The sequence below is a fragment of the Cupressus sempervirens genome, chromosome 4, assembly GCF_028749045.1.
Source record: "Cupressus sempervirens isolate cs-2001-9-10 chromosome 4, ASM2874904v1, whole genome shotgun sequence".
In the NCBI taxonomy this organism is placed as follows: domain Eukaryota; kingdom Viridiplantae; phylum Streptophyta; class Pinopsida; order Cupressales; family Cupressaceae; genus Cupressus; species Cupressus sempervirens.
In genome coordinates, this window is record NC_143121.1 from 590626512 (window position 1) to 590653293 (window position 26782).

General features: G+C 38.2%; 1 protein-coding gene across 1 annotated transcript in view; it reads right to left on the reverse strand.

Annotated features, from left to right (window-relative positions):
* The window catches only part of LOC149562586 (hydroxyacylglutathione hydrolase 2, mitochondrial-like), a 111439-nt gene that overhangs the window by 29963 nt on the left and 54694 nt on the right, over positions 1 to 26782 (reverse strand). Inside the window, exon 4 of the mRNA XM_089826066.1 lies at positions 17654 to 17777. Within this exon, the coding sequence (XP_089682192.1) occupies positions 17654 to 17777 (124 nt within the window). The remainder of the gene's footprint in view (positions 1 to 17653; positions 17778 to 26782) is intronic.

Sequence of the window (26782 nt, forward strand, 5' to 3'; positions counted from 1 at the left end):
AGCAACTACAAGTCGTAGTGGTAGTAACCCCATTGCTCATTTATTTAACATACACGCAAGGGACCGGTTAGATGATGTTGTTGGTGATTTCTTCTTTTCCAATGGCATCACTACACATGTGGCTCAATCTCCCTATTTTGTGAGGATGATGTCCATGTCAGTGAACGAGGGAGAACCATCATATGTGCCACTAGGTGACCACAAGTTGAGGACCACAATGTTAGATAGAGCCTATGACAAAGTTGGGATCTTGATGGAGCAAATGAAAGCATGTTGGATGGATTCAAGCTGGAGCATTATCATGGATGTGTGGATGAACATTACTCATCGTCCACTCATCAACAATATGGTTACATGCATCGAAGGCCCATACTTTTTGAGGGCAGCTGATTGTTCAGGGCATCGTAAAGATGCTGATTTTCAGTTTCATGTGCTTAGGGAAGCCATTGAGGAGGTTGGGCCACAAAATGTGGTCCAAGTTGTGACAAATGCAACACATGTGTGCAAAGCAGCAGGGAGGCTTGTTGAGGCAGCCTATAGGCATATTTGGTGGACTCCATGTTGTGTGCATGTCGTGAACAATGCACTCAAAGACATGGGAAAATAGACTGGATTAGAAAGGTGGTTAATGATGGGAGAGGTGCAAATATTTATTTGCTATTACCATACATCACATGCACTTTTCAGGAGCTTCGCAAAGAAGCAATTCCTGAAACCAGTTGAGACTAAGTACGCATCATATTATATTCTCTTGGAGAGAATGATTGAGTTGCAAGAGCCATTGCAACTCATGGTTATGACACAAGAATGGAATCGATGTCCCGAGTCAGGGCAGTGGAAGAGGGTAAAGGAGACAGTGAAGAGTGATCAGTTTTGGAGTGACACAAAATACATAGTCTCCATCATTACTCCAATTTTTCGGGGTGATTAGCTATGGAGATGCAGATTCACCTAGCCTTGGAGAGGTTTATGAGTGCATTGATTCCATGCTTGGGCAGATGAGGGTTGTATGTAAGAGAGACCCCACTATAGCATTCTATACGGAGCGTATTCTAGATAGGGCTTCCGTATATGCCAAGGAGTCCAAATGTGCTCTTGGTATGACAGAGTTGCTCTACTTGGGGCATATCATTAGTACTAATGGAGTTTGCATGGACCCAAATAAGATCCGTGCTATTGTAGAATGGCCTACCCTTGAGACCCTAATACAATTAAGAGGATTTATTGGACTTTGCGCGTTTTACCAAAGGTTTGTGGCCGGTTTCTCCCAACACACTACTCCTCTCACAGATTTGACCCGTAAGGGTGCTTTCCAGTGATTAGCTTAGGCACAAGAATGTTTTGAAAGTTTAAGACTATTATGACTTCATGTCCAATATTGGCTTTACCTGATTTTTCCAGGCCCTTCAATTTGCATTGTGATGCTTCCGGAGAGGGTGTTGTTGTCGTTTTATCCCAGGATCGACATCCCATAGTTTTTGAGAGCAGGAAATTACAGGGTCCTAAAAGAACTTTCAGCATTTATGATAAGAAAATGTTAGCTATAATGCATGCTTTGGCTAAATTCGGACAGTATTTGGTGGGCAGCAAGTTTTGCATTAAGACTGATCATAATAGCCTGAGACATTTCCTGGGATAGAGGGATTTGAATGAAAGGTAGCAGAAATGGGTCAGCAAGCTACAGTCTTATGATTTTGATATCTCCTATATCAAGGGGACTCAAAATGTAGTTATGGATGCTCTTTCGAAGAGACCTCACCTTTGTGTAGTTTCTAATATTTTAGAGGATTGGAGGCATTTAATTGTAGCTGAATATGCCAATGATCAGTGGGCGATAGGTATTGTGGATGGTAGTATTCAGGATGACAAATATTCGCTTTCAAGGGAGTTGATTATCTACAAAGGGAGGATTTATTTAATTCCAAAGTTAGTTGTGCATAAGATTATTTTACGGGCATTCCATGATTCTCCTATGGCTAGTCATCTGAGGTTTTTCAAGACTTATAAACAGGTTCGGGAGAGATTCACATGGAAGGGGATAAAGGATGATGTTCATCGCTATGTTCAAGAGTGTTTGGTTTGTCAACAAAGCAAACATGAACACACATATCTTGTTGGTTTATTACAGCCACTTCCTATCCCTAAGAGGAAGTGGGAAGGAATTTCCATGGACTTCATTGTGGGTTTACCCAAAGCCCAAGGGCAGGATTCTATATATATGGTGGTAGATAGGCTCACGAAGTATGCTCATTTCTTCCCTATTACCACTACCTATTCAGTTGTGTAGTTGGCTGAATTATTTTTCAAAGAGATCTTTAGGTTACATGTTTTGCCTAAAACCATAGTGACCAAGACAGTAGATTTATCGGTCATTTTTGGCAGGAGATTTTTAGATTGCGTGGGACTGAGTTAACTCCTAGCACCAACTACCATCCACAGGCTGATGGCCAGACGGAAATAGTAAACAAGTGGATAGAGGGATATCTACAAAATTATGTCTCTTCTTTACAGAAGGCTTGGGTAAACTAGATTCACTTATGTGAATATTGTTACAATTCCACTCATCACATGACTATACAGATGTCGCCTTTTAGAGCTCTATATGGATATGACCCACCTAGTTTTGTAGATTTGTTATATGGTGATAGCAGAGTACCAAGTGTTGGGGAGTTGTTGTAGGACAGCTAGGATGTAGTGAGGACCTTGAAAGATAATAAACAGAGAACACAAAATCAGCAAAAGCAGTATGCTGATCAAAAGAGAACAGCCCAAACTTTTCAAGCAAGGGGCATGGTCTACTTGATGTTGCAGCTATATTGGCAGTCTTCGATCAAGAAAGTGGAGCTAAGAAACTTAAGTTGCGATATTATGGACCCTTTCGAATTTTGCGGCGGGTTGGTCAGGTGGCATGAGTTGCAGTTGCCTGATGATAGCCAAGTTCATAATGTGTTTCATATTCCATGCCTCAAAGGGGCTTTGGGTCATCATGTGAGACCTTCTCCTGTTTTGCCTCTGTTGGATGACGAAGGGAGATTAGAGTTGATTCTAGAAGCAATACTTGATACTAGAGAAAGGCAACTGCGACAGAGGACCATTCATGAGTTTTTGGTTAAGTGGCAGGACATTCCAGATGAGGATGCTACCTAGGAGCCTGAAGATATTCTACAGCATTCCGAACTTCGATTACTTGGGGACAAGCAATCTTGGGGAGGGAGGACTATAATGTCCCCGATTTAACATGTCTCCAAAGTGTGGGTTTGTCAGCTCATTATCACGACCCTCGTGAGTTGATGTCTGGTTTTGGGGGTCTTTGTCATGAGATTGCTATTTTTGGACTTACTAATTTTAGTCACTCACTCTTGGTCAGTTGCTACTTTTGGATTGAGCAGTTCAAGCAGGATGGTCCTCTAGTTCTAGGTATTTGATCTCTCTCTAGGATTTCTTTATTAAGTCCTTAATCGGTGAGCTTGTTGGCTTAATGATTATTTAATTCATATTTAATAAGCATAAGTACTTTATATTATAAGTGTCATGACTTTCTATTATAAAGTTGCTTTTTAAGCGGAAAGTGTGAGAGTGAAGCTGGATGGTTCAATTTGTATTATAAATGCAGCTTTTTGGTTGAGGAGGGATCATCTTGAATATATATTTTAATTTGTTCATATTGCCTGGCTAAGGGTTTGAAGTATTTCTGAGATCTTACTGGATAATTGTGCTGAGATAAAAAATTATCGAATTTCTCCTACTGTGGTTGCTATGGCTTGGAGATACTGAACAGTGGAAGTGACAATTCTTGCTGGGAAGTTAAATTGTCTTGTTGTCTGAAATTAATATAAGGGAGGTCTGCGTTTTCCTCCAAAACAATACTGATAGTTGTGCTTGGAAATAAGAGAGGATTGCATAGAAAGTTTGGACGGCAGCATATTGGAGTCGAGTTAATCACGTCCAAGCCTGCGTTTGAGATTGGACGACAACATTTTCTGCCAAGAAGCCACCGTATTGCTTTGTTGGGTTTGCGCTTCACTCTGTCAGCCTGTGTCAAGGAAGGTTGGAGTAACATCTCTGCACCAGCTCCATTCTGTGTGGTTTCCACACTGCATTTTGGCAATCCCATGGTCGTGTTAAGGGATAATAAACTTGTTGCGGCTGGGTATAGACTTTAAGGAGATGTCGTGAGCAACAGAAGGCTAGACTGGTGGTACGGCTTAGTGAATAATCGTGATCCAGGTGCCAAGTTAATATTGTGTATTACTGATTTCCAAAATAATGCAAATAATATCTATTCAGTCTCAATCAGATTTTATTGTTTGAATTTGTTGACTTATTTACATTCTGAAAAAATACACAAAAATTAGAGAACTTTAAAAATTGCAAAAAACAATTAATTGTGCTCCAATCTTCGAAGTGTCAGCCTGTTGGGTTCTTTTCAAGTCCGAATTTACTAGTCTTTCAAGTAATCCTTAAATCTTGATTCAATGCTCTAAACTCTTTATAATTATAAGTTCTTTTAATTGTTACTTATAACTTTATTTAAGTTATTTTAATATTATGTTGTAAACTTGTAACTTGTAGGATACTCAGATATTGCAATGGTGGATCTCAAAACTATGCCACAAAAGAATCCCATTTTGTGGTAGAAATGTCATGGGTCACAGAAGTCAAAGATCACCTCACTAGCCATCCAACTTCTTTCTCAGGTTTGTAATTCGGAATTCCACCCCTTTATAATCTTAACTTTAAGAGTTTTGCTTTACTGATTTTAATTTATGATTCATCAATTCAATGATTTACCATTTATCATTTGTTACAAATTGTATAAACGTTTGTTTGTAAGTTGTAACTTTCAACTTTGTTATCTCAGGTGTCTAGCTCCTCAACTACAAAGAGGAACAGGTCCACCTATAGCTTCATTCACTCTGTTAAGAGGAACGGACTTACCTCTAAGAAAGCGGAGAAGTTTGTTGTTGTACATGGTTTCTTGCGGCTCAAAGATCACAAGACACGCGAGTACAAGGAGAACCTTGTAGCACAATGGGATGTGGAGCCAAAGGATCCAGCTCAGATTGATGAGGATGACGATGTAGCAAAAGTCAATGTAGGGCTAGTTGGTGTTCCTTTAGAGGATCCAGACCTTACCTACGAGGAGTCTAGTAGTTCCAATGATGAGGACTTCGGTAAGGGGATGATTAGAGAGCACTTGGGATGATTCCATTCTCATTACTGACATTTTGTCATTTTGTTGATTGTATTCACTTTGATATGGCTATGATACATTATTTCATTTCACTGTTTCATGCTACTCGGCTCATTGTCATGATGAGCATCTTTATGACATATGGTATTCATATTTGAACAATGAATTTTGAATCTTGCATCTTGAACTAAGTTAATTTGTTAAATGGTCATTGGTAATGGTTATGAAGTTTCAAGTTTCAAGTTTGAACTTATGATTTGTGAATTGCATTTCAATTTTTTCTATTCAACTATATTTGGTATGTTATATAATATATTATATATTGAATTATCATTTCATAATTAGCATTTTTAGTCATATATATTATTATCTATACTATGCAACCCCCCCGCCGCACCCCGCCATCCCCAAATTGAGGCCCTTTTTTTTCCCGAACCCGAAACTCATCCCGACATCTCCCCGCACTACCGCACCCCCACACCGGTGTAATACTAGATAATATCATTAATCATATTCTTGATATATACTATTATATTATATTCAACAGTAAGTATTATAGTATATTATAATATCATAAATAAATTATAGTTTACTATATTCTTATATTTTATATTATAACAATGTTATTAAGTATATCCTAATGATATATCGTATTATTAATAATATATTTTATAATAGGTTTTCTATTGATTAGTATTTGAGTTATTATTATCTATATTGTAATATTATTTAGTTTATTTATTTATTTAATGAGTATTTATTATTTAGTCTTATCTTGATATTGGAACATCACAATCCACCCTTCCCAAAATTGTTTGTCCTCGAGCAATGCAACTTTGGGTATGTGTGACATACTTTTGACCTCGAATATGACAATCTTATCTTGGTATGTTATAGCACTTGTGTTCTCCTGATTGTGACTTGATCCCTAACAAGTTGTGATGAGTAATCCTTACAATATCTGGTAGAGATTTTTCTCTTCCCAAATCTTATGGATACCCTTTTTGTATGCATTTGTAATCCTTAGGCAAGACTTTATCTCGCCTTAGACCTCTATGGATATCCCCTAAGTTACTAATTCATGTCTCATGTCCCCGGGTGCCAATGCCGATACGGACGGGTTATGGATGCGTTCTAAAGCCCTGTGGAAGCTGGCCAGAAGCTAGCCACAAGCTTCCTGATGCATTTGGCTCTGGCTTCCAAAAGCATTTGGAAGCCTGTGGCTAGCTTCCAGATGCATCCGAGAGCATCCGCCGGCCCAGCGGCCAAAACAAATAAAAACAAGTTGCCCATTATGCACATGTTGTAATTGCTTTTTTTAGTTTTTTTTTCTATGAAACCCTAAAGCGACCCTAAAGGTGAATGTTGAAGCATTCACAACTCATTTTGGAACTTTGTTGGCACCTACAACCACTTCTCATTTGGTCTCTAGTTTGTATTGTCATTGTGAAACCAAGTTCAGCATTTTCGAAGAGGATCGATCGAAGGGCGAGAGATAGCTTTCTCAAAAGAGTTTAAATCATTCAAGGTAAGTGATCAATCCCATTCTTGAATATTTTGATGTATTTTGATCAACCACCATATTGGAAGGAAATGGTGGCAACAATCAAAGAATCACCAATTGACAACGCAAGCCCAAGGTATGAAAAGGTGCGTACAACTCTATTGCAACAAGAGAAGACACATAAAGAGAAAGACCTTCAACCAATCAAAAAATCATGGAAAACTTTGGGTCTAACTATTGTGTTAGATGGTTGGAAGGATACAAGAAACTAGCCACTAATTAATGTGATCACAGTTTCCCCAAAAGGGGCAATGTTTTTTAAGGTTGTTGATTGTGAGGGGTAAGTGAAGGATTCCGAATTCATTTCTAGAATTCTCATCAAGGCCATCAAGATGGTGGGTAGTGAGAATGTGGTACAGGTGATCACATACAATGCTAAAAATTGTAGGGCTGTGGGTGCTTTAGTCAAGAGTCGGTATAACTATATTTTTTGAACCCCACACATTGTTCACTCCCTTAACTTGATCATGTAGAAGATTAGCACTCAAATAGATTGGGTGAAGAAAATATACCAAGAGGGGGAGGAGATACAAATATTTGTGACAAACCACCACATGTCACAATCCATTTTTACAACATACTCCAAATTGGAGTTGCTGAAGGTAAATTGATTTTTTTAAATTACTAAATTTCATGGACTTGTAATTTAGTTTAAAATTAAAATTTAGAATTTTATTGTCAACTGACATATTGTTAACTTGCTTAGGTTGCTGAGGCCCGTTTTGCATCTCATACAATTGTTATGAGATGACTCCTCAAGTTAAAAGATGCATTGGGCCAAATGGTCATCGATAATCAATGGGGCATTTGGAAGGTCTCAAATTCAGAAAGAGCACAAAGGGTCAGGGATTTGATCTTGAATGAGAGTTGGTGGCCTCGTGTGGCATATGTATTGGATTTCACTAAGCCCATCATGACTATGCTCCATTTTGTTGATACAAATACACCTTGCTTCGGGGATGTGTTTGATGGCATGGGCACCATGGTTGAGAAGGTAAAACATTCTATACAAGCACATGAGAGTGACCCCACACAAAGTGAAGCCTTATCCAAACAAGTGCAAGCACTTATCCACCATTGCTGGAATAAGATGACTACCCCATTGTGTTGGAAATATTATGACAGGCTAAGTTACTGAGAGGGGAGGGGTGAATCAGTAACCAATAAAACTTTACCCTTGATTAGCAATTAATCCTTTATGTGAATTCTGATCTAACTACATGCATGAGAAACTAAAGACATGAAAGCATACACAACACTTTAGAACACAATATTTGGTGACCCAGAAACCTTCCAAATGGAAAGTAAAACTAGGGTGGGGATGATACCCACAAGCTTTAGTACTGCAGTATAAAGTTGGCTTGTTAAAGCTTACAATGATCACTTCTGATGATTTGCCCTATTAGGAGCAATAAGGACTACTAGGGCCACCTTGCAAAAGGATTTACAAACATACAATGAAGTATACACTCAATAAAGAGATTTATATAAGACTGTTAGGTCTACCTTGTTAAAGAATTTGACTGACCCATCTGTTAGGATGAAGCAGTAGTTGATCCCTGATTTGCAACTACGTTTGCTGAATGAGATTCCTCTGAGTGTACAAATCACCTTACTGTTATAGATGAAACTTTGCTGCTCCTTATACTGTTGTAGCCTTTGTAATTTGCTCTTCTATTCTCTTCTCTAATTACATTACCTTTTATATATGATTGTTTGGATGTGATACAATACATTGCATAAATACCAATCCAATTACACAATTACAAAGTCGGCCACAATACAAGTTTACACAAATATTACAAAGTCGGCCAAAGTGTAGAAACTCGGGTTCTAAAGACTGACTGGTGAAGTTCTGATACTCGGCATCCACTGTCAATGCTTAACATCATCATGCACTCGGTAGAGGTAGAAGCTCGGCCCATACTAATCACTTCCAAGTAGTCTTGAACTCGATCTGCAATGGTGACTCGACGAATACTGTGAAACTCGGCATATAAACTGAATCACTTGATTCACACTGCATAGCTCGGTCAATGCTATCACCTCGAGCTCAGTATAAACTGAGTCACTTGGTTAACACTGAGTAGCTCAATTAACACTAGACTCACATCACATCAACTGCGAACTCGGTAAGCACTACACAACTCGGTTTGCACTAGTAAACTTAGCATACACTGAGATGCTCGGTTTAAACTGCTGATCACCACCGTAGTAGTAACTGCTCAGTGCAAACTGAAATCTATCCAAAGTACTCGGTAGCAACTGTAGAACTCGGTAACAACTAAAATGCTTGGTTAACATTGTCAACTGTACAATATGCTCGGTATGAACTTACAATCTGAATAAGTGTATGTCATTGATAACAAACATGATTGGAATGTCAACACATTGCACCTCCTTGCATATGCCTCATCTCCTAGGTGCTATAGTGAGGAGGTACTTGGTATGCCGGGTAGAGTTGCACCATTTGCGAATGAGGAGGTTGCTGAGGGGTGCCACAAAGCTCTTATAGAACTCTTCCCACTAGAAGAAATTCATGAAAAAGTGAGGGTAGAATTTGGGTTGTTTGCTTCAGGGTTAAAGCATTCTCCATTTGCACTAAATGACCAAAATAGAACGGGAGCTATCACATGGTGGTACATGTATGGTCAACCTTTCAAGCATCCTCAACCTCTTGTAATCAAGGTCCTATCACAAGTAAGTTTTTAATTTTGTTTTGTTTTAAACATTTATGTTTACACTTGCATTCTAGCATTTAGTGTCTCACACATTCTTTAAAATTAATTTTCTTTTCATTTGCATGTTTTGTGACAACTATCTAGGTTGCTAGTTCTTCTATTGTTGAAAGGAATTGGAGTACATACTCCTTTATCCATTCACTGAAGCGCAACCAGTTGGGCTCCATTTATAGCCTCCAAGAAAGCTAAGGACTTGGTCTTTGTCCACACCAACTTGCATCTGTTGTCACGTAAGAATGATCATTACAAGGAAGCGCAACAAAGCTTTGGGATGTAGCCCCTAAGCGTGTGCATTTGGATGCAACACTTCATGATCTTATTGTCGGAAGCATGAATGTTGATGATATTCCTATGGGGGAGTATTGTAGATAAGTTACTATGATGATATGTTACATTCATGACTGAGTTTGTCATTGATGTCAATAATGTAGTCTTTTGTGGTATCTGACAGAAGAACAGCGGAAAGATCAAGTTGGTACGGACGGCTAGTTGAGTATTCTCACTATCCGAGGTTATAGAAGATACTTCTGAGTATCTAGTATATGCAGTTAACGTCGAATGAAGAAATGATAAGTCTAGAAGAAGTTATGTAAGTTTTGGTAATATCTGTTCTGAGATAGAGTTTACAAAGGCATGTTATGGTAAACTTGTTTTATCTCCTACCAGAGTTTTTATTCTGAGAATCGAGGTTGAGGATGTGAAGAAGACATGTCGGTGATGACATGGCTAAGTTCGCTCGTCATAATATTACGTGTACGGAAAGATATTTAAGTTGCAAGGCAAAAGATTAATGTTATCGCTAAGTGTAACATGTTCTTAAAGTGGTCCTATAATGATTAATTGAGAAGGCCTAACAACTGACTCAAGGAATTGTTTTACGGACTTGGTATAAAGGAAGGACATTTTCCTTTATCATGTGAGATGAATTTTGCATTGATAAGAAGCAATTGTAAACAACAGAGAGAACGGAATGCGAAGTTGAACAGAGCAGAGCGGAAGTGAAGGAAACTTCATTGCCGAGGTTTTGCTGAGTGATCTGAGGTTTGATATTTGTATCCGAGGTTGGTGACCCGGTCTACAAGGTCTAATAGTGATTGGTTCGGTTGACAAGATAGAGGAAAGAAGAACATAACAATAAATTGCATATTTGAGCAGTGAGCTCTTCTTGTAGTTGAAATTGCATGTTTGGGCAGTGGGCTCATCTTGCATACATTGTACTAGAACTCCTAACAAGGTTGGAATCTCTTAGCAGGAATTCGAAGTCTCCTAATACGGACTCATATGTACTAAATGTTGTAACAGACTCCTAACAGGGTCCATCCTCTAACAAGGAATATTTATATTAGTACATCATCTTGTGGGCATCATTCCCACGGGGGTTTTCCCTTTGATCAAGGGTTTCCCTAGTTAACGTATCTAGTGTAATTGTTTATGTGCATCTTATATGGTTGTTGTTTACTTTGGTTGAATGGTTAAGTTTGTTTAAAGAAGATAAATGTTTTAATTGTAGGATAACTGATTCACCCTCCCCCCTCTCTCAATTATCTTGGTGGACTATTGTTTCTAACACTTACTATAGTCGGAGATGGTGATGATGATAGTATGGCACATGGTGCATCTAACATAAGTGGAACCATGTTTGGTTCAAATGATCTTTCAGCAGTTGGAGATGATGATGAGAATGTGAATTTTCTTGCGAATCCCTATGATTCACACTCTGATGCTAGTTGATTGAATCTTCAATCATTAACTAAGTTTTTATTTTGTTAGAATCTTGAGCATGACCTATTTGAACTTATTGTCTAAGACTAAACTCTAATGTTGGACAAGAACATATTGGTATATCATATGAATTTTGAAATATCTTGAATTTTGATAAAGGGTTCAGTATCATAGTCATACTATCAAATGATTTGTTTTTTATATTTCTTGCATTTCTTTGCATATATTATATATACAATTTTATATATATATATATATATATATATATATATATATACACACATTTTCTCCCACATCTGCATCCAAAAAAAAAAAAAATCCCCGCAACCCATATCCACTTTTGGAATCTACTTCGGAATCCACACCCGAATTGGTAACTTAGGATATCCCTTTAAGACTACCCATCACTGTTGAATCCTTAAGATACACTGTATCTCATCCTAAGGCCTCTAAAGATATAATCTCTACTCTACAATGCGTACCTTAGCGGTTCTCTCATAATCATATATGGAGGAGCAACATGGAGAGAGTAGGATGTGGAAAAGAAAGAGGACTATACGCATTAGGAAAAGTAGCGTCCCTACACAAAGAAGCATTGAAAGAGTGAGACATGTGGAGAGAAATAATTTGGAGAGTGGAAGCACAAAAGCGGCTAGGGTAATTAAAAAGCATCACAAAATGGTGAAAACAAACATTGGGAACCCAAGCAAAGGGGTAATTTCAGATTCAGGGAGGCACAAGAAGTTGCAGATGGCTGATTTTCAAAAGAAGGGCAAGAGTATTGAAAAATCCACAACAGCTAATATTACATTTGAAAGTATAGTGGAGAGCGAGTGTAGAACATGGAGGGAAAATGCAGAAGAAACCCATGTGTGAAGGAGGCATTGCGCAAAGCAAAAGTAGATAGTCATTTTCATGCCCATTTTTTATTTAAAAGAATTTGAATCTATGTTGAGAATAATGATTGCCAGATATGATAAGAAAGGTCATAAGTCAGTGATTCGGTATATTCAGAAAACCATTACCATTTTTTATGGTCCAAGGGAAATAAACAAGGTATTTGGGGTTGCTAACCGACGACAAGATCCAACAAGGACTTCAACCAATATGTCAATGGAAGAAAAGAAAAAATGGTTGGGATGATGTGCAGGGATGATCTCACTAAAAAAGAATGGGAGAGTACCCTGAGTAAGAACAATAGACGAGGATTAAAGAAAATCTTTATAGCAAATGAGGAGTGGAGATGCATTGTGGACCTAGTGAAAAGCAAACTCACTAGTGGGAGCCATGTCATGTCCCCAAATTTGAATGTAATAATTTAATTTAATTAATTAATTAACTGGTCCCAGAATTTATATAATATAATAAAAGGACCTTTAATTAGTTACTTTAATTTAAATATTTTTTAAGAGGGGTAAACACTTTGACCTGGAGCTATGAACCAGTGAGGCCACAAATGAGGGACCTCATCCCATTAGATTTGAGCCTTGATGGCAAGGATAACAACTCAACAACTTAACCATCACAACATGCCACTATTGGCAGTTACTTTAATTAATAAATATGGGCCCAAGATTATTATTTGTATTTGTGGTTCCGATTGATTTAATATATCTCGAACCTATTTTTATTTTAGTTTCCGTTGGTAAGTTTTGCCATCAACTATCTTTGTACACCCTCGGAAAGGTTTTCTCCGATGGGTATTTAAGCACGGCTTGTATGTAGTTGTAGGTATGCATTCTGATTATTTATTTTGTACTACGAATTTCCATTGGGATTCTCTATTGTTCACCATTTCGGAAGTGAAAGTTCTTCCCTACTTGGCTTATTCGATTTTGGTGGGATTCAACCCTCACCATATTCCGTTGCATGTAATATTTTGCTCAGATCTGGTAAATCAAAGCACAATCTTTGTAGTCGATGCATATATATCTAGAATTGTATTGAATCATTTATTATATCATTTTACAGCATATTCGGTGAGTGTGTTGTCTGGATATCAAATACAATTCAATCTCCACATTTCGGAAGGCTTCAAGTTCAATCGTACAACCTCACAAGCCTACCGTATGACCTCCAAGTGCAGTCGTACGGCCTCTGTTTCTACCGTACGGCTTCATCCATTGCTATTCCTCATACCTATCTGCTCCCTCACATACCGTACAGTCCTCTAGCTTCACCATACGGACTTCTTACCTTCCCATACGGTCACCAAGGTAAACAGAAGATTTGTACACCATCTGCTTCAGCAATTGCCTACCGTACACCTTCCCCAGACATCGTACGATCATACTTCCTACCGTACGGTCTTCTCACAATCCCGTCCATATGGACATTTAGCATTCTGTACTCGCTATCAGGCACTTAGGGCAAACAAATTCAAGATAATACCGTACTACCTGAAACACTAGCCACCCGAAACACTGACCTAAAGCGCTGGCCACCCAAAGCACTAACCCAAAGCACTGCTTGAAGCACTGGCCACTCGAAGCACTAGCCACCCAAAGCACTGAGGGTTACTACTTGGAGCACACAACGAGACTACCTGAACGACACGACAAGAATACCTAAAGCATACTACGGGACTTCATAAGGAAACTCTAGAATGGAACATTATAGTGGTATCAGAGCAAAAACCTTTCGGAAGCATCTCTGAAACTTTTGGGAACATTACCGAAACCATTCGAAACATTACAAGCCGAACATCTGACATAGCCATCTAGATGTTACCGTTAATGAATGGGCTGAATGTAGGGAGGGTATACAATTGGGCTCAACTTCTTTCAGAGCAGTTAAGAGAATTTCTGGAGTTAAAGCATATGGCGTTTTACATGTCTCATCATGTAATAGCCTTGTTCTTGGAAGCAGTTCGAACATAGGTAGCCCCAAAACTTAGGACATTTGCACCAATAAATAGGGTAGAACCCTACAACTCGCCAATGGCATATTGGTTTCATGTGGATACATTTGGAGTAAGCAGCAGAGGGGAGAGCCACAAAAGAGAAAAAGGAGGCACTAAGGTGCGCAAAAGACTTCTATTCAAACTTACAGAACTAGGAGAAGAGGATGGAAGTTTGAATGGAGAAGAGCAAGTACAAAAGCATCATTCTCCTTCTCAGACTTCGATGGAGATGAATTTTGGCTAGGCCAGATCAAAGACACACTTGTCGACGTTGCATTCCTTCTAATAGAAAATGGAACATTGTTGAGAGCTATACCTAGTAGGACGAAATCCACCAACAAGCAAGTACGGATCAGGCAAGTTATACGTAAGTTGCTCATACAAGAAAAACAATGGAGAAAGTTTATACGCAAGGAAGTCGTACACAGGAAGGAGACAATCCTTGTACAGTGGAAACCATTGAAGAGGACTGTAGTGTGCAGAGGACCGTACAATGAGGAAAGAGGAATAGGACCGAACGACAAGGATACCCATACGGAAAGAGGGAGACAATCATATGACTGGGATTTCCGTACGAACAGAAGACTTCCTACAGAACAAGAAGAACATATCATGCCCATACATCAAAAAGAAGCCCATACGGATGAGATATGTCATACACAAGAGGACCATATGGAAGACTGTAACAAGGAAGTCTGTACGGAAGCTGGAGAAGCCAACCATACTTCACAAGCAGAAGAAATCTGAGGAATAGAAAAGGGCAGCCATGCAAGAGAGACAAGAAAGGCATTTCTAGATAGGGGAGTCAAAAGGAATTGATTTCCAATAGTGGAAAATTCGGCAATGGCAAATTCAATTCCATCGGAACAGATGGTCCAAACCAAGGTGGAACAACTTCGACTGCATAAGAAGGCTCCACATACTATCAGACTTAACACTCCTAAGGGTATTGAGGTGGCTCAGCCTATTACATTGGTAGTAACATCTACAAGGAAGAAAGGAGTACAGGAAAAGCACAACAGCAGTAGGCAGCAAATGGAAAGGTTTGGAATAGAAAAGGAGGTGCTACAAATTGAGGATAAAGTAATAGATGCGGTTGATAGGTTGTTGAAAAAGTTCAAGATGAGTGCAAAAGATGTAACCTCACCCTCACTAACCCTAAGAATGTCCAAACCAAAGTGGTAGACCTTCGGCTGCATAAGAAGGATCCACATACTATTAGAACTAACACTCCTGAGGGAATTGAGGTAGCTCAGCCTATTGCATTGATAGTAACATCTACAAGGAAGAAAGGAGTACAGAAAATGCACAACAGCAGTAGGAAACAAATGGAAGGGAGTGGAACAGAAAAGGAGGCGCTACAAATTGAGGATAAAGTAATAGATGCGGCTGATAGGTTGTTGGAAAAGTTCTAGATGAGTGCAAAAGATGTATCCTCACCCTCATTGACCCTATTGGAGGTAGAAGAAGATAGGATGGAAGTTCATAGAAGACATATGGAACCAGTTGGGACAAATACCAAGATACCTTTATTGGAGGAAAAAGTTGAAAAGCTCCTCAAACGCTTATAGGAGATGAAACAAATCACAAGTGAAATCATAAAGCAAGCTAAGGGGCAGAATATGGATACCATGGTCAAAGCAACAGAGTCCCTTGCCAAATTTAATAAGGAAAATTGTAATGAAGACTGGAGCAGTCTCATGCAAAGTGGAATAGGGCAGAAAGAGGAAACAGAGACGTGGAAGGACAGAAGTATCATAACTACACTCACGGAGCAGCCACCTCTCATACAATCACTTGCTCAGGTGGAGGAGGTGTTTATGGGGACATTCCTGAAACTTCAATAAGCAAAGGAATTGACAAGAAAAATGAAAGAAGAGTAGGAATTGGAGAAAGCAGTCTAGGCAGAGAAGTTGGCCTCAATGGAATAGGATAGGATGGAAGCCTTGCGACTATTACAAGGAGTCTGAGCTAAGCAGATGGCAGCAAAATGGGCTCATAACGCACATCCAGTTCAAGGGCATCTTTCCACCCTACATCTTGAAGTATAGTTTCTTTTTGGTTAATTTTTGGGTAGTTGTCTGGAAGACGACTGTTTTTTTTTTTTTGCAGGGGGGAGGGGAATAATGTAGAGCTTAATAAAACAATAATGTTCTTAAAGATAGTAGTGGTTTTGGGTAGTTAGGTAGTGAGGGGATGTATCAATTGGTCTCCTACATGAATGATGTACCTATAGCATTATCGTTGGTAATAATTTCATATATTGATACTAGTAGCATTGAATTCATGCTTTGATATACTATACTATAACCATTCTACACAAGCTCTTTGTGGAATCATGTGTTTGTTTTTCAAACAAGTCTGCACATGCTACTACAACCATAGGAGAATTACTAAGGATCGGAAATGACTCAGGAAACCAAAGTATAAATATACTTCAATTACTTGGAAGTTAATTAGGAACAAATTGAAAGAACAAAAAAGTTGCTTTCCATCCAAAATGGCCCTAAATTATTATTTTTTTTATTTTTTTTTAACTTAGAGAGGATGTATGAAGGCGGAAGCCCTCAACAAGGTCACAAGACACTACCTTTCATGTGGCCTAAGGGCATTGCATGTCATGATAGAAGGCGGTGTTGACAAGGGAAGGCCCTACCATTAAGTTCAAATTAAACTCTTTAAGACCACATGGACCTTCATGATGCGTGCAATTTTTCATTGTTTTGTTGGTTTTAACTAGCCTCCAAGAGTCCTCCAAAGTCTTCAATAGAGGCTTGAATTTCATACTTTTACATTTGAATGTTTCAATTCTTCTTCTTCTTTTTCTAATTTTCAAACTTGACTTCGTCAAGTCTCAGCAACAGAACTCAACAAGTACCTAAGTCCTGAGTCTCTGGACCTCAATTCATTCTACCTAACATGGGTCTCGCAAACTCTGGGTGATTGCAAACTCTGGGCGATTCTTACTGAATCTTGTAATATAGTCTACATTATTTAAGTTTTAACCATTACCAAATGTATAGTCAATAATGGATTGTTTAGGCAGGTGTTCAAAGTCCTGCCACCAAACTCTTTATTAGTCATGCCAGCCGCCAGTAACACTTAACCAAAGAATCCACCATAGTGTTTCTTTAAAAAATAATCTGCAGAACTTTTCCAAGCAGTCTAGGCTCCAAGTCCATAATGTCATTTCATACAAACTGAAAATAATATTGAATCACATATATAAATTTGCATAAGATATTCTTCAAATGGACCACTAATCCAACTAAGCACAATTCGAATTACAAAAGTCACTTCCATTGTCACCAAGTGAATTTGGACCTTACTATTTAGCAAAAAGAAAAATTCCAAATTTTTTTTTTCTTCTCATAATATATTGCAATAAGATAAAAGCAAAAAATGCATTTTACATTTTATTGAAGAAGCTCATTGATCTAAAAAATAATTTCAAACAAGAAAGGTAGTATGTTCCTAAAGTTCTGTGAATGCAATTAATTCCCAAAGATGGTAAACCTTTTAAACTGCACCTCTTGTATGCCCAGGCGTATCTAGCGCACACATTTCATGGCCTCCAAACATCCACTTTTCCCCATCACTTAAGGCTAGATCAATCCCAGGAATTCGATCTTTGTCAGCAAAAGGTCCAATCACCTACACATACCAGTTTGTAGGTCCATGACATTTATTAACAGATACTTACAAATTGAAAAAATAAATTAAAATAAAAGCACTAATGTCATAAACTATGCTTTACACAACTAACCATTTAAGAAAACTTATTGTACTTGTAAAATCAGTTCAAGTCATAAGTGATGTGAAAGGACTTTCAAGTGGTGTAAGTAAAGATGAATGTTGCTTCACAGATGTTTTGTACCATGCAATAAATTCCTCTCCACCTATATCATCATTCATAATTTCATGGTCTATAAAGATGATATTCAAATTATTAAAAAACACCGTCATCAAAAGTTTGAAATAATTCAGATGACTTCCTAAAGGAATATTCATTAATACTACAAATGAGCTATCTAAATATTTGATTCCTTCAATAAAATAGAACTGATCAAAAAGAACTATCTAAATCAAATACTTTATAGTTTCTGCAAAAAAGCTGTGTGACTACAAGAATCAAAAATTCATGACACTAAACTGTGCTTCAGAAACAAGAAAAATAAATATTTCAAACCCATGCAGATATTGAAATCCACCTCGACATCAGAAATAATAAAAAATGTAGCCCATTGAAAATTAATCCACCCATCCTGAAGAAGATGCTCTGCTAGGACTAACTTAAATATATTCAAAGTCACAACCATGCCTAACATAGTAAATTCTTCATGCATGTCAAATCAAAATTACTTGACAAAATCAAACATGTCTATGATCCAACATCAAGATGGCTCTAGTTCAATCTTGAAATTGAACTATGCTAACATACATGGGAAAGTGTAAAACAAAGACACTCGAAGGTCTTTTGTTTTTCTTTCCTAAGTCGGTGGAAAATTAAATACGTAAGTGAATGCACTATTACAATACCAATTGCTACATTCAATTATTTCAAGAATTCAGCAACTCTGAAGCCCAAAAATTACACGTAGTTTCACATATTTCTTTCTTCTGTTCTACATAGAAGAAGGTCTAAGTATACACAAGGAACACATACAGCAAGGAACATTGACAAGGTAAATTCATGCAATACTTATTCTATTGACGAGTGTTCATGTCAGTTTTGTACCACTACATAACATATAGCAATTGAATACTTGATATGGAATATCAAACACTCAACCCTCTCTTTGAAAGTACATACTCATGAAGAACATGAGAAAAATTCCAAGGTTGCTTACACCTGTGGATACTAACTCAGTTATATTAATGTGATTTGCTGGTTAATCACGTAGGTGGGCTTACATTATTCTTTCAAGGATGTTGGACTTTCGCTATGATGATGATGAAATCTAGCTTTGTAATGTATATAAGCGTCAAATGATGTTGATGGCGATGATGGAGGGTATGTCCACCAGCAATGCTTCTAATTTTCAAAGTTGCTCCAAGAATGAATTCCAACTACTACACTACTCGATGCTTTACTTCTACTCCTATGAATGGAAAGATTAGCAAATGGATGGGGATCAAATTTGATGAAAGCTTACCAACGGTGCTACCTCCACAGATGCAATGATTCAAGGGAAAAAGACTAGATTACCACACGAGGCTTCCTAACAAGCCGCTAAGATGCTAGTGGCCTAGTTTATGGATCCCTATCAAACATCCACTAATATCACCATGCCACTCTTACTCTTGCTTAACAACTTTCTTGAAATAAAATTTACTTTAACAACATCAATGGAATTTAACTCTAGCTATTGGAAGTAGAAACCATGAAATAACACCAAGTGTTCTTAATCACCATGCAAGACACAACAATGATAAGAGAAGCAATTTTGGTACTATCTTAAGCAACAATTTTCTTCAACCCTTTACAAATGAGAGCAAATGGCCTTATATAGGGGCCAAAATCACAACCAACGGTAGAGATTAAGAGGCAAAATCAACGATCTAGATCAAATCCCAAAAACCCTAACTAGGGTTGCCACCCCACTAACCAATGAGAAGATGCCACCTCATCGATGGACCTATGAAAAAATTGAAAAGTGGCAACCAATGAGAAGGCACCAAAATGGTAGCCAATCAGAATCAGACACCTATCCTACCCAAGAAGAAAGGAGAATTTGCCACTTGGGCTTACATCAAATGATCCTCTAATATAATTCTACCATTTTCTTTCATCTTTTGAGCCAAGGTAATGAACTTGGCTAACTTGTTGTTGACTTCCTTCATGAGAGGGCAAGGCGTGTGCTTCATCTTGAGGTCAGCTGAATTCATCATGTTGCTCGTTGCTTGCAGTGTTCTCTAAGTTTCCTTCTTATATTCATTCACATATCCAATAAAGGAATTGAGGGAGGCAAGGGTGCCCAAATGCTTCTTCTTGATGGCAACCTTCCCCAACTCATCCAATCTCAACCCACACTCTGTCTCATTGACGTTCTCCTCCTTAATATCTTCAAAATCAAGTGCAACCCCAACATCACTCATCATGGTTGAAATGGAAGTGTCAATGCCTAGGATGTGTCGTGCAATCTCATTCCGTATCTCTTCAAGTATCCTCAATCTGACGGTCAAGGCAACATACCAAAACTCCACCGTACTCATTCCTCCTTCATCCACCAACTTGGTTCTCTCCAAAAATCTCTCTGGTAGCCCAATAAATGCTCGTACCCTGGGAATGACTAAGTCCTTGACTAGAAGGAAATCCTTCCACTCCCCTTCAAATGTTCCAAAATTGTCTCTAATAGCCACCAATGACCTAAATGTCGAGATAAAGGAAGACAAGAAATTTGGCCCATCTTAAATTATACCACTGATCCAATTTTTGATTTCGTGCAGCTGAGCCAATATCTCTTCTATGTTGCTCCCACTATCTTGCGAAAGAGCTACTTGATGCAACTATCGAAGAGGCTGGCAATCTCTTCAATACTTGTTCTTGGCCTCCAACTTTACAATCCTCTCGTTTGCCTTCCTCAACCTTTCTCTAATTGAAACCATGCCTTCCTGGATCTCCTCACACTCCATGTCATCCGTGATTCTTACCAAGTTATGCTCTACTATCTCATACTCCTGGGCTACAATCTCATCCACTGCCTTGCTAACCTTTGGTATAGCAATCTGAACTTTTCGGTGACCCTCATCATCGCTCTTGATTACCTTTGCCACCATTTTCGCAATTTGTTTTTGTTTCTCACTATCTTCCTTTTCCACTAATCCTTGAATATCTTCAATTGTTCGCACTGTCACCAACTCGCCTCTTGGCATAAACATTTGTCTTAACCATAGTGGTGCAGTGCATCTCCTCAAATTTGGATTCAATTCGACTAGCAAAGCATCACCAATGGCCTCAAGTGCCTGGCTTACTTCCTCAATATCAGTTAGCCTATCCTCTTCTTCGCTAGTGACTATCATAACATCTACGTGTTGGTTCTCCGAAAGAGGAGAGTACTCGGTACTATCACTGTAACCACTTGATTCCGAATCAGAGCTCACCTCTACCAAGACCCTTCATCCACTAGTATTATCCTTTTGGCTCCTGGCCTCAATTATGCTCTCCCTTGACAGTGTTGCATTTTGTCTCTTTGTTGGAGGCTCTTGATGTTCTTTACTTTTCTTAACCTCCAAATTTCTCTTCTTTCTCTTAACTACTCTTTGTTGCTGGCTACTGCCCCCACCTTTCTGTCTGACTGACTCCGATGGACCTTATTCCTCCAGTTTCATCTTCTCATAAGTAAGGCGTACCTTCCAACTTTGTAATTCCCTTAACTTCTCATTGTACCATGACTCAGTCTGTAGATCAACTGTCCTTGTAACTACCTCTAAGGAAAGATCCTGATCTTCCCAATCAACTAGACCCAATTCTGCTCCATCCACTGTATCGTAATCTTCTCTTAGCACATTTTCATCATCTTCTTGTTGATCGGGAATATCAAGGCCTCTCAATCTGATTGCCCTCATCATGCCTACTGACAATCTTGAGAAAGCTAGCTTCCTCAAATGAAAGTCATCCTGTGCATTGGCCCAAAAATCTTCTATAGTAGGAATATGTTTGAATGTGTTTTCATGAGATGCCTTGATAAGACCATTAGGATCGAATCCTTGTCTTGCTCTATACCATCCCAGATGATACCACTCTAACTCCTCTGTAGCTGCAAAGGCGATAGGATTGGGGCAAGTATCATCGCCTATTCCAAATGAGAAGGTAATCCCTGTCTCACCTTTAAGTTTCATCATCTTGACATAATGCTGAAGTTGCCTAGCCAACTCCATCAAAACTACCTTGTCAGGTGGGTACCTTGGAAGTCTCTTGGGACAAACTATACTTCCTGCTACTCTGATATATGTGAATTGCAGAAATTAGACGAACCAACTGCCATACTTAATAACTTTTGCCTCCGCTTCCAATGAGAGCCTCTCAGCAAGTGTCCCTTGTAATATTCTTACCGTCTTCATGGCAAAGGCATCATAAAACATCTTATAATCTTTGGTGTTGTACAAATAAAGTTGTGGAGAGCACTCATGCACCAAACATTGCCCCGGCTCATTGCCAATCACTCCTAAGGTCTTAAGTCTAAGATTTTCATATAGTTTCGCAATCAGATAGAAAAGGTAGGACCCCATGCAGAATTGCTTTTGAATTTGTATTGTCCTTAGTTGCAACTCTAAATTTTCACTTATAATTCTAGCCCAATCAAATTTTCTCCTTCCATTTTCAATTTCATCAATAAACTAATACATCCAATTCTCGAATTGCATACCTTGAGCCATGCCCATGATTTGGCTGAGAAGCACAATAAGGTCACCATATTCTGATTTGAAATCTGACCTGGTGAGTTTTGACGACTTGGTAACTCCCTTCTTGCCTTTGTGTAACCAATTCTATTTTAGATGAATGAAGTAGGCCTCCTGATTATCCTGAAAGAACTTGGTTGTTTGATCCATCATTACCACTGTCATGCCTTTATGCTGGGGTATATTGAACACTTCTTCAACCACTTGTCCGCTGATGCTGGCCAACACTCTTTTCCCTTCATCAAAAACGCTAAACTTGGTCACAATATCAAACCAGGATGCACACTCCATTATCAATTCTGGACAAGGCAAGGTAGGAAGGAAAGTCGCCACGTGTACAATTCCGCTCTTGTAGATCTTCTTTGCCATGGGGGATTGTCCTTCCTTCAATCTATCCTTTAATTGTACCATGTTCACCATGCCAATATTGGTATCACTTATTCGCCTTACTTTTGAGAAGGAGGTGGGCTTAGGCATCATGTCTTCCTTGTCTTTTTTGGTATCCGTTCCCTTTGGGTTCTTTCTTCTACTAACATCCACCATCCTAAACACTTATTTCTACCTATTCGTTCTAAATGATATGGACTACACTTATCAACCTCCAAATTTCTTTCTATCAATGGAATCTAGCTTATTTTTGCCTCTTTGAATCCTATCTCTACACTTATCAATCTCCAAACTTCAATCCTAAGGGTGGGACTACCACTTATTTCCGCCTCTTCGTTACCTTAGGATGGACTACACTTATATCTCCCAACTTCAATCCTAGGGTGGTAAAATTTATTTTTGCCTCTCCAAGTGTCCTATCATGAAATCTACACTTATATCTCCCAACTTCAGCCTATCAATGGAAATGATGAAGTGGTGGATGAAAAGTGCAAGAAGAAGACAAGGGAAACGAACCAAGCAAAAACAAGGAATAAAATCCGCCTTTAAAACCAATCTTCACCTCAAAAGATAAACGAAAATCTTACCTTAAATCTACATTCTACCAACAATCGAGCCTCTTCAAATTCAGATCTAATCTTAGAAATTTCAGTCCTCCAAAATGTGATGCCCTAGCAAATGGATAACTTGTAAAAATCTGCCCCTTTCATCAAATTTCGACCTCCTTGCCAAAATTGCCCAACTTGAAGGAAAATCGCTGCCCTAGGGCAGAAAAGTCTGCTCCAAATCAGAATTTCGACCTCCTAAATTTGCCCACAATTACAAAAGATCAGATCTCAAATCACCTTGCCTCTCCACCAAACAAAATCGCCATAGCTAAAGGAAAAAATTGATGCCCTAGGAGGAAAATCAGACCCCAAAAATCATTGCCAATCTTGCAAAAATCAGTTCACCTCCAAATTCACCTTAGGGCAAAACTTGTCCATCTCCTAGGAAGAAATCGCTGCTCAAAATGGAAAATCAGACCCTCGAAAATTGTTGCCAAGGAGAAAATCGCCCAGCTAGAAAAAATCGCTCAACCAAGCAAGAGGAGTGGAAACGAATGAAGAAATAAGAGGGGGGAAGCCCCTTCTTATATCCTCATGTTGATCTCCTGACTAGGCTGACTCACCTAGAGGGAAACAAAATTTAAGTTAAACCCCCAAAGATGGCCCAGTTTTAGATGAAACATGAAAATAACTAAGCCCCATAGCAAAATCGACCCTTCTAATTGTTAGTTTGACCCAGAATTGCAAAATAGAAATAAGGTAAGCCTAGGAGATGTCAAAATTTTTATTTAAAAACATTTTGGCAATTAAAATATCATTAAAATCGAATCTAGCAAGCCGAAATCAATTTTCAATTCTAAATTACTAATTTCTTTTAACATTTCTAAAATCATCTAGGCAAAATTTCAACCAAATTAATGAAACTTTGCAATTTAATCCAATTTCAATTTTGCAATACAATTTCTATTTTTATTTTTTAACAAAATAAATCATTTTCCTGGCAATCGAAATTCAAACTCTAAATTCAATTTCACTATCAAAATTTCTTTTCGCCAAAAAATTTTCAAGATTTCCAAAACACCTAAGTCCACAAATTCACTTTGAAAATGCTCAAGCTTATACAATTATATCAAATTTTCAAAAATCCATCTAAGTCCAAAATTTACAATTTTATCCTGCCAAATATTATTTTAACCATCGAAAAAAATATTGTTGTTGAATTATGTTTGGCCTAAGGACAAAATTATATGTTCCAGAAAATCAAGATTCACACTGGGTGAAAACAAATCAAAAAAAAATCTCTTCCTGGCCCAAACATGTCCGAGGTGTAAAATCGCCAATTCAAAAACCTCTGGACAACTCCAGATTTTGCTAAGGCAACCGAAAAATTTCCAACACACACGAAAACTCCCAAGGCTTGCCCGAAAAAGGGGGTCCCCAAAAATTTTGGGGTGATGGTGTGAAAACCTCACGACAACAAGTTTAGGAAAATTGACTGCATTCACTAGAATGGTCTAATCCATAAGTCAATCTATTATAATATTATATGATTGCATTTTGTATGGACCATCCCCTGGACAAGAGAGTATATATCTATGTATATAAAGTGTAATTGGAAAAAGAAAAAACATTGCCAAACTCAACCCACAAACAGCAAAAAATAGTTTACCAGATTCCAAGAAAGAACAATACTAGAACATACAGGTGGGAAAGAGTTGCATAGAAGAATTAGCAAAAAGAACATTTCGCACTATAATATATTCTGTCTTCTATCATTTTGCAATCTATAATTAATTAGCTAAACCAATCATTATAAAGACATGTTAAAAGTAAAAACAGTGTCATACAAAAGAGCAATTAATTACTTGCAACAGGGTTACAAGGAATTTATTTTTCTCCCAAAATAGACCTAAAAGCCAATAACTTAGTAACCATGTTAGAGAGGCAAACCAAACAACGAGAAATATAGAACTGGTGATGAACCGGTAGTTTGGCAGAGCACTCCAACATGCCAAGGGGAGGTTTAGATTCAAACCCTAGCTATTCCTACTATTCAACACAGTATTAGAGACAGGCTAGATAGGCTTGATGGGGAGGATGGGAGCTGCTGAAAATGTATTGAAATGTCAAACTACGTTCCAGAAAAAATACACCCTGTGAGAAGCTTCTTGGTAGCTTGGTGTAAGAGAATACCATCATGCTCATGGGAGATCCGAGATTTGAGTCCTAACTATTCCATGTGAAAATTTTGGGTTCAAATCAACTGTTCCACACTTTCCAACAACCCAAACAACCAATGACTTGATATTTTGCAATAAACATTTGCTTCGAGCTGTAACAAGTAATCTTATGTATTGTCTTACATGGTAATGTCCCCATTTTTAGCAGGTTCCTACAGTTGGCTATGTTAGTTCATCATCACGACCCTTGTGAGGTGACAGTGGGATTTGAGGGTCTTAGTTGTGGGGTTGTAGGCTTTCCAACAGCCTATGGTGAGTTTTGGCTCAATTTTGAAGAACTTACTATTTAAAGTAAGTCAACAATTGGTTCCGATGAGCTCAGTTGAGTTAGAGGAGTTGAGTGATGCTCTAAGTTTTTATTTCGGGCTCCTAGTTTGGGCTCCAAGAATCTTGGAGGAAGCATTTATATATAGTAAGTCACCTTGTTCGGTTCATTCATCGTCGAGATCACTCCGATGTTGTCAGATTTAAATCATGATGCTTCTTCAATCATTTTTGCAAGATAGGTGAATTATTATTATTCATCTAAATATGATAAAGTTGTTATTTTTGCTGCTATTGTACTTTGGCTACCTTAATGTCATAGCTCATTGGAACCGGATTGGAAAGTTTTAAATCTTGGGCACAAGAAACCGTGGCCTTGTGTGTGATAATGTTATGATATGGTTGAAAATGTTGTTTTTGGGAGCCAAAAGAAGTTAATAAATTATATTATATGGCACATTATAAAATGATGTTGTGTCAAGAAAGCTTCTTAAGTGAAGTTGCATTTGGGAAACTTTGTGCCATTGAAGGATTACAAACATAAGCCCATTTGATGAGAAAAGCATCCAATTGTTTTTTATCCATCTCTTGTGAGGGTTTCTGAGTTTGTGAGTTTCAATCCATTGCTGTTGTATAATGGATTTGTTCTAGGTTCTACAATTTGATTTCATGGTGTCTTCCCTTTCTGTGTTCACAATAGCTGGGAAGAAATTTATGTGCTGAAGAATTTGGGAAATTGGAATTGGAATTACGATTGGGGTTTAACATCTGAATTTGGGCATCCACTTGGAGAATCAATTTGTGCAAATTACTACAG